The 19,539-nt window shown below is 53.1% G+C and overlaps 2 protein-coding genes across 6 annotated transcripts in view; one reads left to right on the forward strand and one right to left on the reverse strand.

Moving 5' to 3' along the window:
* Positions 1-134: 134 nt before the first annotated feature.
* Gorasp1 (golgi reassembly stacking protein 1) lies at positions 135-10,139 on the reverse strand. Of its 2 annotated transcripts, none has more exons than XM_023702215.1 (9): positions 10,050-10,139; positions 5,724-5,804; positions 5,190-5,393; positions 4,336-4,422; positions 4,069-4,199; positions 3,629-3,833; positions 2,844-2,994; positions 2,039-2,176; positions 135-1,845 (listed from the first exon to the last, which is right to left on the reverse strand). In XM_023702215.1, the coding sequence occupies exons 3-9, from the start codon at positions 5,316-5,318 to the stop codon at positions 1,577-1,579; spliced, it is 1,110 nt and encodes a 369-aa protein (XP_023557983.1). In that variant the 5' UTR covers positions 5,319-5,393; positions 5,724-5,804; positions 10,050-10,139; the 3' UTR covers positions 135-1,576. The 2 variants fall into 2 exon arrangements, with proteins under 2 accessions (XP_023557983.1, XP_004642274.1); XM_004642217.3 differs by lacking the exon at positions 10,050-10,139 and adding an exon at positions 9,000-9,145.
* The window catches only part of Ttc21a (tetratricopeptide repeat domain 21A), a 28,541-nt gene continuing 18,243 nt past the window's right edge, over positions 9,242-19,539 (forward strand). For all 4 annotated transcript variants that reach the window (XM_023702209.1, XM_023702210.1, XM_023702211.1 and 1 more), the window contains exons 1-9: positions 9,242-9,331; positions 10,570-10,699; positions 11,455-11,565; positions 12,136-12,302; positions 13,374-13,496; positions 15,285-15,442; positions 16,206-16,290; positions 17,939-18,037; positions 18,830-19,022. In XM_023702209.1, coding sequence (XP_023557977.1) covers positions 9,302-9,331; positions 10,570-10,699; positions 11,455-11,565; positions 12,136-12,302; positions 13,374-13,496; positions 15,285-15,442; positions 16,206-16,290; positions 17,939-18,037; positions 18,830-19,022 — 1,096 coding nt within the window. In that variant the 5' untranslated portion in view covers positions 9,242-9,301. The remainder of the gene's footprint in view (positions 9,332-10,569; positions 10,700-11,454; positions 11,566-12,135; positions 12,303-13,373; positions 13,497-15,284; positions 15,443-16,205; positions 16,291-17,938; positions 18,038-18,829; positions 19,023-19,539) is intronic.

Consider the following 19,539-nt stretch of genomic DNA (forward strand, 5'->3'; position numbering starts at 1 on the left):
TGGGTCATCTGCCCTGTGTGCTGGGCCTTGGGTGGCTGTGTCCCTTCCTGTCATAGATCTGACCCCAGCATGGTTGTACTTTTTTCCCTTTCAGTCAAACCAATACAGTTCCCAGAAAATTTGACAGTCTGCAATGCCAAAAGGGTACAAATCTGTATTTCGTGGTTGTACGGAATAAAGAATTTAGTTAAAATATTTCAAAGTGTATTAGATTTTCTTCTACCTGCCATTTTCCTTGATAGTGGATCACAGAGAAAGCCTCTGGCTTCATGTTCATCCTGGGGTAATCAGTGTAGATAGCCATGTTAAGGGAAAAGTAAAAGCAGTAAGGGAAGAGCCAGAATGTGCCAGTTAGGGTCCTGCATGGCCCTACGCAGGCCTGTGGTGACTGTTCTGTTCTCTGCATTCCTGCAGACCCACACTGGGCTCCTAGACAACCCAGAACACAGCCCTCACTGTTCTGCACCCACCAGCTGCTCTGGTAGGATTGACAAGGGCTGATTTTAAAAGCAGACACAGTGCTTGGAACTGTGTTTGCTAATTTGGGGCCTTGGCACTCATAGTTTGGGGTGTGTGTGTGTGTGTGTGTGTGTGTGTGTGTGTGTTACAAATGGTGCCAAAACAGTGAGGTCTCGCCGAGGCAGATGCTAGAAGACAAGGCTTGAGGCAGCGTGCCCAAAAACCAGCGAAACAGACAGTAACTGGAAGGGTGACAGCAGAGGACTTCAGTTGATGAGGGGCCATCCAAAGGCACTTGGAGGTTGGGGGCCTCTACTTTATTCCTGGGGTTGGGGCTCTGTGAAGAAGCCTAGTCAGGTGATGAGCTGGCCTTGAGTTACTCAGGATGGTGAACTAAAAGCTGTTAAGTTTTCACCATTGTGGTTGGCAGGGTGCTTGTATATTCAGAGGAAATGGCTCTTTGTTGGGAGCCAGTAAGAGTCACCATGGGGGACATTAGACACGTGTTCAGAGGCTGGGAGAAAAAGATGAGCGTAGGGCTTCTCTGCTGAGGGGCAGAGGTGGGCCAGGGCAACCTTTCTTTGGTGCTGACTGGCATCAGCCAGCCTGAGCTAGAGGTTGCATTTTAGCGTGAGGACATGGCCACTGATGAAGGAATCCTGGAGCTTGGGGTCCCTCCCAGTAGATAGAACCATAAGCTGTACAGGAGTCAGAGCCAGCCCTCCAAAGCCATGTGGCCAGCACTGGACTCCAACCCCTTCCTCACCCCATCTTTACACTGATCATGATTGGGCCTACTACCTCCTGGGAGCCCATGACATGACAGGCGTTGGTTCCAAGGTGCATGGCCTTCTATCACTGCGTCCCCAGCCTAGCTCTTGCAAAATACTACAGCTGAGTGCTGCTGCCAGCCCTCCACCACCAAAGGCATCTCCCAGGACCACCAGGCAGGACAGATGCCCTAAGGTCATCTGGAAAGTAGAAGCAGGCTCTGAGCAGACATCAGAGGCCTTGCCAGCAGGGATCCCTGTGTGTTGCATGGTGCAGCAGCCCTGGGAGCTGGACACACAGGGCTGGGACCAGGCACAGAACTTGTGAAACAACCTCAGGTGCCTGGTCACAGCCCAGAGTATAATTCTGGGGTAAAGGCCTGGGCCTGGCTGGCTGGCCCGTCGGCTTCACCCCTCACACCAGAGGTGTCCGTACTTGCAGGCTCTTCCTCAGTCTGAGCCTCCAACAGCTCCGCAGATAGCCCATCTTCTGGTGAGGCTGCAGAGTTAAGGCTTTCCGGAAGAGTCAACTGAGGCAGGTGGTCTGGCTGGACCTGACTTCCAGGGCTATCCAGGAACGAGACCTCAAACTCTGACCCAGACCATGTGGCTTCCCCTGAAACACAAAGGTGGGACTGAGAAGGCCTGCAGTACTAGGCTGGCCCCTACCCACTGCCACTCAGCCTCTAAGGGGAGATGGAAGAGCAAGTGTATGAATCTTCCATATGACCAAGTTCTAATCCAGCTGAGCAATTAACACAGCCCTCTCAACAGCCTGGAGGCCCTCCTGGAAGGTGCTGGTCACTCACCACCACGCTCGTGAGAACTGCTGCTGGAGCCGATGTCCTCTGGCCCTGAGGCTGAGATGGCTGTGGAAGAGGGTAGGCTGGGCCACACACTGGCATTGCCACTGTCCAAAAGGGAAAGGCCGGACACATCTAGGAAGCCTAAGGCAGCACAAAACCCCAGTTGGAAAGCCAGGACAGCACAGTCACCCTGCCCTGTGCCAAGGGCATCTACCTGGCCAGCCTGTAAGACTCCAACGTTCCAGGCTCTGGTGATGCCCTCCCTAGCCCCAAGGAGTGTCCCACTGCTGTTCTGCAGAACAAGAGGCCTAAAGTTGGTCATCATGGGGCAGCAGTGGCAGGGGGCTTAGGGCCTGCTTTGTCTCCAATTTGCTGGGTGACCAGAAGTAGGCCAGCTCTTTTTTCTGCACTCCAAATTCTCCATCCACACCCTAGACTGATGATCTGCCACTTTTTTTTTTCTTTTTGTTTTTTTTGTTTTTTTTTTTTTTTGTTGTTGTTGTTGTTTCGTTTGTTTTTTTGAGACAGGGTCTCACTATGTAATGTGGTTGGCCCTGAACTCACTATAGCCCAGGCTGATTTCAAATTCACAGCAATCCTTCTGTCTCAGCCTCCCTAGTGCTGGGATTATAGGCATGTGCCACCATGCCCAACCTACAGCTGTCTTGCTGTATGAGATATAAGAAGTCAGCAGGTCAGGGAAAATTTTGGCGCTTATGTCAAAAGTCCAGCTGAGCCTGGGGCCCACTTCAACACCAGAGCTATGGGTCCTCTCTCCAGGAGCCTCTCTCTAGGACCTGCCTAATACCTGGGTCCATGACTCGCTGCACTGGAGGTGGAGGCTGCAGAGGACTCTCCAGGGAACACGGAAGACCCCCAAAGTCTGGAGCACTGTGGCTGGAACTCTCAGCCTCAGGGAGCTGTCCCTCCATGAAGGAACCAGGTACTTGTAGTAGGGCCTGGTGGCACAGGGAAGAAAACAGTGAAGGGCCCATCCAGACAATGAGCAGAGTCATGGTCCAGCCTACCCAGTGCCCACCTCTGCCTTGAGCACTGCTCTGTCTGCAGGAAGGAAACGGCCGTGGTGCCCCAGGTGTGGGACTGCATATCTCTCCTTCCACAGAGAGAATGTGGTCTCCCCCTACAGTGGGCACACTGTAGAGCGAGTGTTCTGCTAACACACTGAGGAACCCACCTGGCCCCAGCATACCACTGCCTCCTGCAACCCCATGAGTGACCCAAAAGGGAGAGCTTTCCTTGACAGAACACACCAGTGTGCCCTGGCACCAGTATCAGTGCCCGAAAGTGCTCTTGGGACCAACTCATCAGCTGGAAAGACCAGGCCAACACCCATCAGACAGAACAGGTACCCCAGCACACTAACTCCCACCCCGTACTCAGGGCACAGAGAGTGAGTTCTCCCACGAGTACCACCCTCAACTCTCAGAAAGGGGCAGGAGGACCAGTGGAGGGTTCTTCCAGGCCCAGGCAGGAGTGCTGCAACCCCCGAGTCAGCCTAGTCTCCCCAGCTAGCAGGCCCCTGTGCCCATGTGAAGCTCCCCCTTCCTCTGGCTGACAGGCACCCCTACATACCTCCATGTAGTCACTCTGCCTGGAACCTATCCCCGGGCCAGGAGAGTCCTGGGGGATGGGCGCTGGTGAGGGAACATCAGGTAGAGATGGTGGGGCACCAGGTGGTGCAGCGTCAGGTGATGGGGCACCAGATGGCTTCTTGTGGTGACTGGGGGGCTGGGTTGGGATCCGATGTAGATACCCATAGCCAATACCACAGCCCAGGCTGCCAGAGGCCAGAAACATTCAGTCCAGCAGGTTGGCTGCAGCTGTGGCCCTCCCCGCCTTTACTGTCCCTACCCTGGAGCTCTGGGAGCGCCACTACTAGACCAGTCAGCTGCAGGGGTCCCAGGGCAAGGCCCAGAGCCCAGCCTCCTATCTCAGCCAGTGGACTCTGGAGGTCCACATCCATCAAAGAGGCCCACCCACCCAGCCCTGCAGCCCACCAACCTGGGAAGTACCTGCCCTCTCCACCCCAGGCTGCGTTAGGAGTTACTGTCACCTCCCGGCAGAAGTCAGACTCAGAGTTATACACCATCAGCTTCAAGGGCTTCCCCTCATGAGACTCGATGAGTGAAAAGAAATCTTCAGACTATAAGAAACACACAGCATCTGACACTGCTTCCAGCACAGATGGAAGCCTCAAAATAAAGCATGTCCCACAGAAGGCACCCATCTCTCCATATTCCATCCAGGGCCCTGGGCAGCACAAGCCACGGGTTCCTCACCTCCTGGAGGATCTGGTCTGAGCCCACCACATAGTCCGTGTAAGGGCACAGGCCGGCCAGGGCAGCTGGTGAAGATGGTTCCACATCCTGGGAAAGAAGTGCAAACCATCAGCGTCACCTGTGGGCTGTCCCTAAACAGAACCTCAACAACTTTCACCTCATTCCCCAGGTCTACAGACTGTCCAGCAGGGGGCAGCGAATGGCATGGAATTGGCCCTGGGCTCTACTGGCTTCCCCCACCTGCAGGCTATGTGACTGAACAAATTACAGTACTGATCCCTTCCCAGCCTGTTTCCCCACAATAGGATCACTAAGATTAAAGAAAAATATGCTGAAAGAAAAGAGAAGCCAAACAACATCCACAGGGCTGGGGAGATAGCTCAGTGGCCAGTTGTGGTATAACAGTATACCACAAAAATTAGGTAGAAGATGGATGGACGGACGGACGGATAGACAGACAGACAGATGGACGGATGGACAGACGGACAAATGGATCGATAGATGGATGGATGAAATTTTAAAAATTTAAAGACACTAATGGCATTCTGGCAGTACAGCGACCATTCTAGTAGACAGTACCCTACCTTTCAAAACAAAAAACTAAGGGTTAGAGCAGTCATGGAGAACCTATGCACATGTGCCACAGCAGGCTGTTTGTATCACTGAGAATTCTAAAAGGGTCACCATCACTGGTCCTAGAAAGTAAGCGAGTGCCCAGAGTCACATGGTTATCAAGAAGTAGGGCACACTGTCCACCTCCAGTCAGCCAGAGATGCCAGCCTTGGCCCTTGCCCCGCCTACCCACCCTGGTGCCTGGTCTTGCATCTGTGCCCACACGTGCTGCCCACACTCACCAGCACATGCCACACGTGTTCACTGGCCCTGCGGAAGCTGCAGAAGCGTACACTGGCACCCAGCAGGCCCTGGCCGCCCCACATGTTGCTCGGTACCACCTCCACCTCGCGCACCTTCATTGTCTTCATATTGAACACTTCCAGCTTCACAGGCTTCTCCACATTGGCCTTCAGCAAGGCCTTCAGCGTGTCATTCTCCTTGTTCTGCAGGGGCAGCAGGACTGACTCCTAGGCCCCACCCTGACCCCCACCCAGGCCCCTGTGACAGGTCAAGGCCTGAGATGGGGAGTAATGGAGGCGACCCCACCTCTGGGTACCCCCAGGCACTACCACAGCCAGGAAGCAAACACAACACAGCAAGCAAAAGGACTCTAGGTCCAGAACACCAGTGTGCCCCTAGCTAAAGCCCTCACACCCTCACGCTCCCAGGCCTTGTGGCCTCCTCCTAGAGTCTTCTGTCCCCAGTCCCCTTGGCAGGAACAGGACAGAGGGACACATCTACTCAGCAAGCAGAGGTGGATAGGGGAGCCTCACCAGCCGTGAATGCCCGATGGTGATGATGAAGTCGAAGTAAGGCTCCAGGCCCGCTTGCTGTGCTGGCGAGTTCTCCTGCACCTGTCCCATGGCAAGCCAGTCAGCACACCAAACCCTGTCCCTCAAGAAGCCCCACCCTCAGTGCCAGGAACCACAGCCACTCTTAGCATCTCCAAGAGGACAAAGGCCTCCCCCAACTGCACTGGTCATGGTCACTGCCTGCCCCTTCCATCCTAGCTTCCCAGCTCAAGAAAATGGTTCTTCTCACTATGGCCCACAGAGCCCTCCAGAGAGGCTTCAAAGCCCAGAACTCCTTTAGGAGCTACCAGGAAGCAGCAAGAGCCAAGCTGAGACCAGCTGAGCTCACACAGACCTGTGGAGATGCTGCTGCCCCAGGAATTGGGGGGGGGGGGGGGGTGAAGCCAGTGGGTACAAAACACAGTTTAGATGCAGACAGGGAGAGCTCCACATGCAGGGGACATGGCAGGAGATGTGCAGTCTGGGAGGACCCCAGAAATTAGGTTGGCTGACCCAGCTCATTCTAGAAGGTAGCAGAGCCTCAGAGGCTCAATCACCCCACCAGCCTCACAGCCCTGTCCCCATGCCGTGCAGAACACCTCCTCAGAGTCACATACAGACCCAGGACGCTCCCCACCCCTCCCCACATTCTCTAGCTCAATGCTAGACCCAAAAGTACAACCAGGCTTTGAAGGCTATGGCAGAAATCTGTCTCAAAGGCCCCATTTACAAAGCCTTGTCCAAACACTACTGCTTTTGTCCCCAGGTCTTGGACCCTGAAGGTGGCCTGAACTCAGGCCTTTGGCTGTGAACACAAGATGACCTCTTGGGTCGGGCGTCAACAAGGCCCCAGGTGAAAGGACACTGAACTCATGTGGCCTTGGGCCCTTGTACCCTCATGCTAAGGAAGAGAACAAACTGCTGAGCCTCTGGATCATGGCCATTTTGCCTCTGGCCTCAGGACTCCTTTCTGGCAGAGTTGCCACTGAGTCGTTGCTTGCCACTTCCAGAAGCTGCCTTGGCTTCCAACCCCAGAGTGGGGCTAACCACCAACTTCAGTTCTGTCTGCCTGACCCAGAGAGCAAGCTGCTCCCAGGCCCTGCTGCAGGGCAGCTCTGCATCCTGGCCTAGCTTTTGAAAACCCTAAAACAGAGCTAGTTCGGTGGGGTCTGTGGGATGCCCCTCCCATTTCCAAACAACTACACCTCTTCTAGGCCTGCAAAGCTGTGTCTTGGCTCCCCGCCTCGCTGGGTATCAACTGCCCCATCACTAATGAGGTGCTGAGGCTCAGACCCCAGGCCCAGGACTGGCCCTCCCCCAGCCCATCTAGCACCCCATACACCCTATTCTCTGCCTAGCTATACTCCAATTCCAGGGCCCTGGGCTTGTCAGTGGTCACTAGGGCTCCACAGTGGAAATATGCTTCTGCACCCTCTTCCTGTAGAGCCCACTGTGTCTCCACCAGCTATCCCTGGGGATTCCCATAATGTTCCACCCTGTGTCCCACAACATGTGCTGCTTTTCTTAACACCCAGCCTGTTCTTCCCCACCAAAGGCCCTTGTGGAATGCACAATGCATTCATACCACTAAATGCTGGTCAGCTGACTGGCTTTTAATAACCCCATTCTACAGAGAAGAATAAATTCACTAATTTAGTAATCTGACCCCAAGCAATCCAACCCAAACCCCAGGAAAATTCAACTCAAAGTCCTCCCCTCACTGTTGCCCTATCATAGCCATTTTCTTGAGCTCTGCTAAGGATGTGCCTGGCACACCATAGGAACTGCAATGTCTATAGAATGCAGCACACTTGTTCTTTGGTTTTAAAAATGTGAGATTATATCACACCTCCGGATAACATGCAAGGTCCTACAGGAGCCTGGCCTCTTCCTCTACGCTCTCCTGAAGCCAGCCACATCATCTAAGCACTCCCACCTCACCTCCTTCATTTTATCAAACACAAACACCACCACCTCAGAGCCTCTGCCCTGCTGGGCCTTCCACCTGGGGCACTTGTCCCCCACACTTGAGTTGTCCTCTCCTTTCTTCCTGCAGAGGCCTCTGTTCCCATGCTACGTGGTCAGATGTCTTGCCACTGTGACCACTGTGTCCAAAATGGAACCAAATCATTCTTTCTCCTTTAACTTGCTTTTTTTCTGGTTCACAATTATTAGGACCTTATGGCCTCCTTTCTCCCCAAACGGGCATCCAAACATAAGGTCCAGGCGCACGGGGATGATGTCTATTTTGTTCACTACTTTATCCTCAGTGCCTAGAGCTCTGCCTGCTGCAGGGCAGGTATTTAAAACTACCTCTGTGAAGGCTGACCTCTGATCCTCTGACCTCTCAAACCTCTCACTGGGCCTCTTGTCTTCACCCCTACCATCATATCACCTCCCCGCCGGCCAGTACTCTCAATTCCTCTGCCTTCCATTAACCTGCTGCCTGATCTCTGGGCTGGAGGTGTACCACTGTCCCTGACGGTGCCTGGCCATGAGGAAGTCCCACCCCTAAGCACAAAGTTGTCCACTCTGGTTTCGAAAAGCCAGCCTGGCTCTCCTGTTAGAAAACCCTTCATTAGCCTTTCATGTACGTAGTCGCTGCTAACAGAGCCTCCCTTCAAAACCGACCACTCAAACGCCAGACACCCAACTGACAAAAGTGCCTGCCTGTCTACCCTACTTCTGCACCCGTCCGCTTTTCTCAAGCAAAAATGGCAAGACTGAGAGTTCCGGTGCCTCTCACCCTATATCCTCACCCAGCTAAAGGGGCACTAGCCCGCCGGTCCAGACTGGCATGCCGGCAGTCTCACCGAGGTGCCCTTCTCGCTCGGACCCAGTCCCGCGTGCCCGCCCTCCCGAGCTCCGAACGCTCTCCCGGACGTCTGCGGTGCGCCGGTGGCCTCCCGCCCCCGCTTCCCGGCTGTGTGCAGCAATCCTCGCCCCTGCAGCCTTCCTGGCCCAGAAAGCCTGGGACGCGCGCCCGCTGCTGCCCAAGTCCCGGACCTCCGGGGACCACCCGGTCCTCTGAGCTGCGGGCTCTGCCCAGGCCAGCGTCTCTCCACCCCCGCGAGCGCCACCAGGAGCCTCCCGGCTTGCAGCACTGGCACTCGGCTCGGGCCCGACAGCGGCCGCGCGCCGGAGGCCAGGTCCAGGCCGCACAGGCCGGCTTGGGCAGCCGCAGTGCAGCCTCGGCACAGCCTCGGCCAGGGATCTCGGCCACCAGACGCTCGCCACCGGACAGCCCGGCCGGCTCACCCCGTGCAGGTGGAAGCCCTCTGCGCCACCCGCGGGCTGCTCGGCGCTGGCGCCCAGGCCCATAGCTGAGGTTCCACGGCGCGCGGCCCGCAGTTCTGCGCGGACTCCTGCTCTCGGCTCTCGACTACCCGCGCCTTGTCACGTGCCACTCTGCCCCGCCCACTCCGGCAGTGCCTCGCTTAGCAACCGGCGAGCTGCCGGGTTTCCAAGGACGCGCGTGCCCCAGACTTCGGGTGGCTGGACCCAGCACTCCTGCTCGGCTCTGCCCCTCCAAACCTGGTCTTGGCTGCGAACGTCCTGAGATGAACAGCAGTGACTCCTCCTCCCTCCTGGTGCGTGGCCCGGACGCTATCCTGCCGTCCCCTGTCCGACACTCCGCCCTCGGCCGGATGACACGCAACCCTACTGCTCCCTTGTCACCTCTCTGGCCCTAGCACCTCTGGACCTGGCCTTCCTCCCCTAAGCAGTGTCTTACCTCCTGTACCGTCCGGGCATCCTGAATACCTGATGAGGACCCCGCCCCCCTTAACCGGTCCTGTACACTGAGCTCCCCCAAAACAAATCATCCCATCTCCATTATTTCCACCTCCTACCACCTCCTACCGTCCCCCTCCCCCCAGCGCCTGTGTGTTTTCTGAGTCTTCTACTTCAGCAGATGCCACCACCATTTGAGAGCCATTTCCCAATTCTATCAAGGAGAAATGTCACCTAAGTGATTCCAAGGTTCATGTACTTTTTATCTGCAAGCCCAGGGCCACCACCATCTCTGCTCTGGAGGCAGGCAACAGCCTGCTCCTACTCTGGTTTCTCTGCCTCAGCTCTCTTCATCAGCATGTCCCCTACCCCACACCTCCCCACACCCACTACCACCCCACAGCAGCCAGAGAAGTTTTTACAAAAACACCTATCTGAACCCATCCCTCCTCGGCTTAAAACCATTCCAGCTGCTTCCTATTTGTTGCCTTTAAGTTGATGACTGGTTTCTTTCATATGACTCACAAAGCCCTTACAATCAGACCACATATGTCCCCAGCCCCAATATCCACAAACCTTAGAGGAAGCGAGACTGGCTTTGAATCTCTGCCCCTGTTACTGCATGACCTTTGTCAAGCTAGTGTCCACAGGCTTCAGCTTCCTTCACTATGAAAGATATGGAGAAAATCATACTTAAAATAATGGATTAAAGCCCTTGATAACAGTTCCAATAGGTGGTAAGCCCATGATAACATGTATCTGTAAACAGTAATAATCATTGGTATGATTATTACTGTTCTTCTTTCTCCTTATTGCCCTCCTAAGATAAAACTTGAGTTCTGCATCACATTTTAACCAGAATCTGGTGGTAATTTCCAAACAGAGACCTACAGACTTGTTCCTGGGGAAAATTCATGCAGCTGTTCCCAGGGCTGCTAAAATGCTGGATGAAACCTGAATGTTTCCTCTTTCTCTTCCTTTTGCAAAGCCTTGGGACTGGGGGTGAACAGAGAAGGGAGCAGATCTCATTCTATCTGGTACAGAACAGAGACAGGGAAGGACTGGGGCTATTACAACTGGGTCTTTCTCCACACAGGCTCGGATCATTTACTATAGTCAGGAAAAGTACTTCCGCCATGTGCAGCAGGCCGCAACTATGGGACTGGAGAAATTCAGCAATGACCCCGTGCTGCAGTTCTTTAAGACTTATGGAATCCTCAGAGAAGGTAAGAACATGCACTGTTGGCATTCCCCAGGCACTAACCCAGCTCTGGCTGCACCTGGATGCCTACTTCTACCTTAGTTATGTTGTATAGGAACTGTTTTACAGACTATAATATAGATTAATCCACAGAAGCCTATGCAGTCTATCTAGTTGACCCTTGAGAACTCATCTCACCAACCCTGCTATGTACCTCAGTTTCCCTCTAAAAAGTGTGTGTCTGGGAAGGCTACATTCCTGCTGAACTAATTCCAGTCTTGGAAGCTGCAGTGGTAGGTGTAGACACAGGCAGGTACCATGCAGGCACAGAAAGAGGACAGGGACCTGTGTAGTGCTGCCTCACCCACATTCACAGGATGTACTTGAGCTGCCCATTCCAGTGTCATGAGACATGAGGATAAGTGTCACTCATGGCTCTTGAGCACCTAGCTGGGAATGCACTGACACCGCCACCCACCTCCCAACACATAATGCCTGCCGCATAAGTATCCTCACAACTATGTGAAGGCAAACCACTCAGCTGCAAGATGCCAGGCATCGTGGACCATGGTGCTAGCAGCACTTTCACAGGGAAGAAAGCCAGTCTCCAGGGAGCTTGCGCCACAGGAAGCCTTTCAGCCTAGTCAGTCCCTAGATGTTGAGTGAAGGCAGGTGGTGCGAGACATGGGTCAGCCAGCCCTGGCAAGGATCTGTGTGTTGCCAGAGTTTCCCGACCTCTGGGCACGGAGCCTGAGAGCATAACTATGTGTACTCTTGCAGAGCGTGTCCAGGATGCTATCAGTGAGCTGGAGAACATCCGTGGTCACCCAGACCTGTCCCTGTGTTCCATCATGGCCCTGCTTTATGCTCACAAACACTGTGAAACCATTGGTGAGTGCATCCTCTCTAAGCCACGCCCAGCCCAGCAGAGCCACAGCCCCCAAGGCCACTGATGGAGACCAGTGGACAAAATGGCTCCTCCCCAGGGGCCTCAGAGAGGACTTTGTGTCAAGGCCCAAGGAGTGGGAGCCCACAGACAGCATGAGGGCTTCTCCCTCCAGAGCGTGAGAAGTGGGCAAGATCTTTCTTCCCTTTGCCAAGATCTTGTCAGAATAATCAAGCCAATAAAAATAATCTTACCCCTAATCCCCACGATCTCTGGAGTCCGGGAGACGAGCCAGGAGAATGCCCTTTCCCAACCCAGCAAGGGTTGGAGGCCTGCAGCTGAGGATTCCCACTGGGTCTGTCTGCTCAGCACACTGTTGGGCACAGTGAAGAAAGGGTAAACCTCAGAGCAGACCTATATCAAGGCCCGGTGGCCCTTGTGTCATCTCAGGGCAGTACTGCTGGTGCCCAGCTGCGCATGTGGGCCAGAGTGCCCAGAACCAGCTTTCTGGGCCTGTGGTGTCCCCTGAAGAGCAGGGAAACATTGTCCTAATTCAGCCACTCTTGGATTTACAGATCGAGAAGCGATTCAGGAGCTGGAGAGCAGCCTGAAGGAAACCCGAAAGCTGGCCAGTGAGACTGCCCTGTACTACGCCGGCCTCTTCCTCTGGCTCGTAGGCCGCCATGACAAGGCCAAGGAGTATGTTGATCACATGCTGAAGATCTCCAGCAGCTCTAGAGAGGTACCAACACCTGTTTACCCACCCATCCCACGGTAGGAGCTAAAGACAGCAGCATTTAAAGCATATAGTGGTGGGGTGGCCTGGGACCCCCATTGAGAGTGCTGGCACTGGGGGAGGGCAGCCCCACAAATCTTGAAACACAGTGAGTGGCATTTGTCCAGAATCCCATCCCCAGGTTTTCACAGTTCTACATTTTAATTTCAAAACAAATCTTGAACTCGTTACTGACATCTAGAAATCAGAAGATTTTTACCTAAGTGTCACCATCTCCTGGTTCTTTGAAAATCCAAATGAGATGGTCACAATGGGCTGTTCCCTCCCTGTGGTGACCTGAGTAGTGGGTCACATGTACAGTAGGTGTCATATCTACTGTGCCTATGCTAACACCCAATCTGAAGCTCTAGACCATGCATTCTCAGCAGAGCTGGTAGCACTTCACAAGGGTATAAACATTGGTTCTTAGAAAAAGGAATGAAAAAATATCATACTCTGTGAGAAGCACAGATATACATACACAATATGTAATACATAAATACAGCACATCTGTGATATTAAAATGTCTTAGAGGAGGAGGGGTTGTGGAAGAACTTGTGTTAGCCCACTGAAGGATGGGTTGGGCCAAGGGTCTTCCAAGTACCTCACAGTCTACTTCCTAAGGCTGGAAGGCCAGAACCAACCAAGTCCATAGCACAGCAGGGTTGCTGCTCAGCCCTGTGAAGGGCATCGCCAGGCCTCAGGGCACAGCCATGCCCAGGACTGGTTTCTGACCCCAGCAAAGTTGGAACAGCTGTAGAACAGGTGGGGGTGGGTCAGTGTGGGGAGTAGAGAGCGGAGGGTGGCCTGCTATGCTGTGGACCAGCACTGCTGGATCAGTGAGGACCTGGCTGGGAGTGGGAGACTTGTTGCCAGGGCTCTGTAGGCAGAGAAGCAGCACAAGGCTGGGAAGAGAGGGTGCCAGGCCACCCCAAGATCTGCATGCTTATGCCTGGCAGGCCAAGGGTGGGATGTGAACAGACTAGGTCAGGCCCACTCAGGACCAAGGGCTCATTCTTCCTCTTGTCTTCATCCCAGGGCTATGTGCTCAAAGGCTGGGTGGACCTTACCTCAGAAAAGCCCCACCTTGTGAAGAAATCCATCAAGTACCTGGAACAAGGCATTCAGAGCAACAAGGATGCGCTGGGGCTGATGGGAAAGGTGGGCAGAGGGGAGGCAAGAGTGGGGGGCCCAGAGCTGAGCCACTGGAGCCAGCGACCTTCAGGCCAGAAACTCAGGGTCCAGTGCCACCTCCAATAAAGGAGGAACAGAGGTCCAGAATGGGAACAACCAGCCTGGGGTCCCACAGCAACCCAGGGTCTCTCCAGCTCTTTCTTCATGGAGGGCTTCTCAGAGTTGCTTTCTAGTTTGTGTCCTTTGTGAGCTGTCTCTAGCTTTCTCATTTTTCCCTCTTTCTTGTCTTCTCTTGCTGCTGCTTTCTCTCTTTTCCATTTCACTATCTATCTGCCCTTCAGTTCAGGTCCTATCATGATCATAAGAGAAGGGAGGTGAATGTTTGATGAGGATTTGTATTTCTGACCTTAATTTAAATTAAGTTGCTTTTATATGTGACCCTCACTGACTCAATTGTTGAGAGAAAAAAATTTCTCTTATTCTTTTCTGTTTACACAACTCATTAAAACTGGAGTCTAACCCTGCTCCTCCAATGCCCACATGCTGAGAGGCAGGGGCAAAACTGCAAGCTCAAGCCCAGCCTGGGCCACTTGGCAACTTAGTTTCAGCCTTCCTCAAAATAAAACAGTAAAGGGCCAGGGAAATAGTTCAGCATCATAAGAGCCTGCTGGAAAGCGCAAGTTCTGAGTTCAGTTCCCAGTTCTCAAAATAAATAAATAAGTAAAAAGGGCCAGGGGTGTAGCTCAGTGTAAGGGTCCTAGTCTCCCCAACCCTAGTCCACACATGTCCCAGAGAGTCCAAAGATGAAGTAGAACAGTGTTCCCAGTGCTGTCAATCCAAGCAGTGCATGCTTACACACTTGGGCAGCATGTCCCAGGCTTGGGTCAGGGTGGCAGCAAAAGCAGAGATTTGTCGGGGGAGGTTTATCAGAGAGCACCCTTATGCCAGCACCACGGGCACAGAAGCTGGGCTGGGAACAGTCACAGCAGAGGCCTCAGCCAGCTCCCTGGGAACCATGGAGGCAAAGTGGCCCTGCAGGACTGGACACTCCACTAAGAGCCTTCAGCCACGTATGGCATCCCTTATTGGGTAGAAGACAGTGTTGTCATTGGTATCTTTTTCTTGGTGTAATGTCTGTCATAGTGAATGACATTTTGAACTTCTACATAAAGCCAAGCCACAGCTGTCTGGGCAGGATGTCATTCATCCACCTGGCACCCTGCTATCTCCCATGGGACCTGCAGAGAGCACACTGCACATGAATCTTCCTTCTTTGAGTGATCCTCTCATTTTTAGTTGGAAGTTTCTAGGGCTGAGCTAAGCCATCTTCTTAGAACCCACTTTCAGATCTGTTAGAGGCTGATGAGTTAGGACCCCAGCCCAAGGGGCCTTAACAGGAGAAGGAACCTCTGCAGCGAGACCCTGAGACCCACAAACCTTAACTGACTCTGAGTTATACACTGGGCCTCAGTGAACAGTTTCTGGTGGTGAAATTCAGGAAAACAAAATCAGAAATGAATGGACAGTTTTTGGAACTGGAAGATGCCTGATGACCTCAGTTCTCCCCCAAGGGGCAACCCTCACGAGGCCTTGCCCCAACCGAGGCTGCTGAGCTGCCCATGTTCGGGGCTCAGGGAGCCCCCCTTCCTCACCCTCCCAGGAACCCAACACAGTTGAGCCTGGTCACTGAGTGATGCCTGCTTCCAGGGGCTCTGAAGACACCCAGGCCCTGCTGTGCAAACCCACAGCACCCTATGTCAGCCTCCGACCCCTGCATGGGAGACACTGACCAAGGCTCCTCTCTGGCTCTGGCAGGCAACCTACCTCATGATGCAGCAGAACTATACCGGGGCCCTGGATGTGGTGAACCAAATCTCCACAGCCTCAGGGAGCTTCCTGCCTGCCTTGATCCTGAAGATGCGGCTGTTCCTGGCTCAGCAGGACTGGGAGCAAATGACAGAAACTGCATGCAGGTGAGGGGTAGTGCTCACTTGTCAAGGTGGGAATAAGACTGGAAGGTGAATCTCACCCATGTTGCAATAGTGCCAGGATTATACTGGGAGACAGAGGACTAGTGCAAACAAGCTAACTCAGTCACCATGGCATGAGGCCAGGGGATGCGGCCTAAGATGAATAAATCAAGCAATAAAAATACAGACATTGTTTAGAAGAGATGTGGAGGAGCCAGGCACAGTGATGCATACCTGTAGTCTCACTTATTCTGGAGGCTGAAACAGGAGGATTGTGAGTTTGAGACCACCCTATGCAACTTAATGAGAACCTGTGTCAAAATAAAGAGGCTGTAAATAAATAAATAAATAAATAAATAAATAAATAAATAAATAAAGGCTGGGAATGTAGCTCAGTATCTGGCATGTGTGAAGATCTGGGTTTCATCCCCAGTGCCATCAAAACAAAAAATTTCAGACAAAAGGCTATTGATGACTGAGAGAAGTTTTAGTAGCAGGCAGGATACGTGGGTGAGCCAGACAATGGAGAGATCAGGATTTCTGGGGATTTTCCCAAACCAGGCTCCCAATGTAGGGTGACCTTGAAGTGCTGGGAACCAAAATGGAGACAGGATAATCTGTGTGCTGGGTACTGTATGCATGGCCAACTTGGGAGTTCTAGTAATGAAAGAGGAAAGGAGAATAAATATTAGGAAACAGTCCAAAGCTGCCAGTACCCTGTGCTAGCCTTGCCTAGCAATACTCATGTGGCTTCTTTCTGTGTCAGAATCCTTGAAAAGGATGACAGCAATATTGATGCCTGCCAAACACTAGCGATCCATGAGCTTGTGAGAGAAGGAAACATGACCACCGTAAGTTGTTCTGGGACTCAGAAGCTGAGACCCTCACCGCCCAAACCTCCGCCCCACGGTGGAACTCCAGAAGGTATCCTGGGGTCTTGGTTTCCTTTTCCTGTGCTACTCCAACCAAGAAGCCCTGCTCTGGTTTGGCCCCTTGAGCAGAACAGCTGGAGAGAAAGGCGGGCAGGCTGCAGCAACGAGGTCAACACTGGCTCTGCCACCTGCTACCCATGGGAGCCTACACAGATGTTCGCATCTGGCCAAACTTCAGCCGCCTCATTTGTCAGACAGACGTAATTCCCCAGGGCTGGGAGGTGGGAAGAGAACCATATGGGGTGAGAAATAGGATAGCTTGGTGCACTTCTCGGCACACTAAGTACGTCAGTCGGTGTTAACTGCTAGTAGAAGTCATGGTAGTACTTCAGAATTTAGACAATTACCAGTTTTTTTTTTGAGACAGGGTCTTGCTATGCGGACCAGGCTGGCCTCATTCTCCTGAGCACTGGGGTGACAGGCTCTTGCCACCATGGCCTGCTACAGGAAATGCCACTTTTTAAGGAAATGACTGGACTTGCCCAGGCAATGACCAATTATGTCTGGTCCCAAACTTGTTCCTAAGCCTTACAGTTTTCCAAAGACACCGAAAATAGCCCTCAGATTCAGAAAAAAAAAAAAAAAAAAAAAAAAAACTCCATTCTAATAAAATGTCAGTACTCAGACAGATTCTTCTTTTCCTAAGAAAGGGTGTGTGTTTGCCCAAACATTGCTGTTTGAATAAAGAGAAGACCTTGCCTTGTGGTGTGTGTGGCAACCAAGAGTCTCTGACTGGTTCTGGTGGGAGGAGAAAGCCTCTGGTTCTCTCTGCACAGCTCTGAGGTTGTGGCTTTTGTGGTAAAGAGTGAGGTAGAGGTCGCATTTAGGGGAACAGGAAAGAGGCCCATTCTCAGCTCCTAGGCCAGGTTTCCTGAGGCCTGGCCTAAGGCTCAAACAGAGTTAGTGTCCTATCCCATCCTTCCCAGCACCTCAAACCCTGTGGCCTGTTCTTGCCCCAGCCCAGATGCCCAGGTCTAATCTAACTCTGCCCTCTTTTCCTGAGCAGAGTGCACCGTGCCACCCTGGACTCCACTCTTGGCACATTTTTGCAGCTACAACTCAGGACTGCCTGCTGCTGGGTGGGGAGTTTGTCAGAGCAGTCCATGCGAAAGCACTTGAACTTTGGAGTCAATTAGCCCTGGACCCAACCTTTCTGACCCTTCATCTGCTGTCCTGGACAGTTTGGACAATGACACTGACTTACAGCCTGTTAGAGTGTTTACTGGAAGGACAGAGAGGCAACAGCGTGCTGATTCAGGGCAGAATGGAGGGAAGGTCCAGCCAGCCAGGGTGGCTCACTCCTGGTCCACAGGGCTACAAGTGTGGGCACAGAGGGGCCTGACAGGGCAGCTTTTCTCATGGCCAGCCCTCAGGGGAATGGTGCTCCCCGGGGCTCCACCTGGGGAACCTTGAAGGGACTCTGAGGCCTGGGCTACACCAGTTCAGTTAAGCCTGGCTCTGGGGATAATAAAATCTCTCAGCTAATACAAATGTGCAGCCAGGATCGAGAGCCACTGGTTTAACTCCAGCTTTATTGCCCTTAACAATTTATTTTTCTTCCCTGCAGGCTACCGAGCATGTTAGCAACCTGATTAAGGCACTAGAGATGAGAGAGCCCCAGAATCCAAGCCTCCAACTTAAAAAAGTTCTTGTGGTCAGCAGACTGGTAAGAAGGCATCCCCTGGTCTGGGTTTTTCTGTACTTTCCTTAGCAGAGATCTTTGCTTCTGCAGCGACTTGCATCATCTCCTCCCCTCACATGGGCCTGTCATGCTGGAGCCCCACACGCTGTGGTCCCTGCTGCCTCTGACTGACAGCTGATGTGTGGCCTCAGAATCCTTGGCCTGGGTGCCCCTTGAGAGTGGGCCTGGAACTGTTGTAGGGTGGTCCCACTGTCCTGAGGGGAGAGGGTGACAGTGCAGCTGCCTGCATTGTTTTTGTGGGAGTGACCTGGGAAGGTCAGCCTCTCTGACATCAGGAAAGGGCCAAACAGACCAGGCTGCAAGAATCTGTGTCTTAGTCAGACCCTTCAGCCCCAAAGGAATATTTACTGGAAGGATGGGAAGCTCTGGGCTTCTGGGGCCAACACTGAGTTGCTAATGCTACCAGATTATCGCCTCTCCCTCCACCTGTGTGTCTGAGTCCCTCACCCCTGTTCCCTGTACACAGCTGAGAAGGTGACTGATGACACCCTACAAGGCCACTGGAATGAAGAGCTTCTCTCGCCCAGTTTCAATTTTTTAAAAAAACCCATTGGTGACTTTTTGGCTAGCTACTGTAGCCACACAGTGAGTCCCCTAGAGTACCCTATGGTTGGAGGTAGGCCCATGTCACATCCCACAGACTCAACTCCCCAGGCTTGCCAGAATGTCCCCCTTTCTGACATGGCCTTACTTAGTCCAGCTGGCCTGAGTTCCCCCATCACCCTTTCCCCCCACCCCAATGCTTGGTCTCTGCAGTGTGGAAGGCACCGGGCAATTCTACGGCTAGTGAGTAGCTTCATGGAGCGCATCTTCCTGGCCATGCCCTCCTGTGCCAAGGTGGCCACAGAGCTGGGCTACCTCTTCGTCCTGCAGAACCAAGAGAAGGAGGCTGCTCTGTGGTACTCAGAGGCCACGAAGCTGGGAGAAAACAGTATGGCTGCATTGACAGGTCTGTGAGGGCAGGCAGGGTAGGGCATGGTGGGAGGTGGGTGTGGAATGTGAGCAGGCTGTCCTCCATGGCACTCTCAAGTGTGTGTGGACTGCCTTCTCATGAATCCATACGTGTGCACAGAAGAGCCACACAAGTACTCAGGCTGTTATGAGACCCACATGCTCCACACCAGACCCCTATGCTCTGCAGACTGCCCTCCCCTGGAAGGCCAAGCTCCTCTTCAGCGGGTCCTGGACCTTCTTGGGCCCCCAGGCAGTGCCTGGGTCTGTTCTCCTCACCCCTACACCCAGCATCCTGGCCTCCCCTCTGTAGACCTCTCTGAATGGTGTTCATGAGCAAGGGGGCCACCACACACAGGAGTTTCAATAGTTTTACTTCCCTGTGTGTCCAGATGCTCTTATTCTTTGTGCAAATGTCAGATGGAAGTAGGGAAGGACTCAGCCTGCTGAAAAAGTAGGAGCCTTAGTTTCTTTTTCTCTTTCATTGTGTTCTTCACCAGTTTTCACTTTATATT

This window comes from Octodon degus, unplaced genomic scaffold, assembly GCF_000260255.1.
Source record: "Octodon degus isolate 3935 unplaced genomic scaffold, OctDeg1.0 scaffold00147, whole genome shotgun sequence".
Lineage (NCBI taxonomy): Eukaryota > Metazoa > Chordata > Mammalia > Rodentia > Octodontidae > Octodon > Octodon degus.

Excerpts from the sequence above, each read along its gene's own strand:
- Gorasp1 (XM_004642217.3), bottom strand. The coding sequence starts at position 9,062 with ATGGGCCTGGGCGCCAGCGCCGAGCAGCCCGCGGGTGGCGCAGAGGGC. Across the intron at positions 5,394-5,723 it reads CCATCGGGCATTCACGGCTG|AACAAGGAGAATGACACGCT; the intron begins GTGAGGCTCCCC and ends CTGCCCCTGCAG. Across the intron at positions 1,846-2,038 it reads CAGTTCTCACGAGCGTGGTG|GGGAAGCCACATGGTCTGGG; the intron begins GTGAGTGACCAG and ends TTTGTGTTTCAG.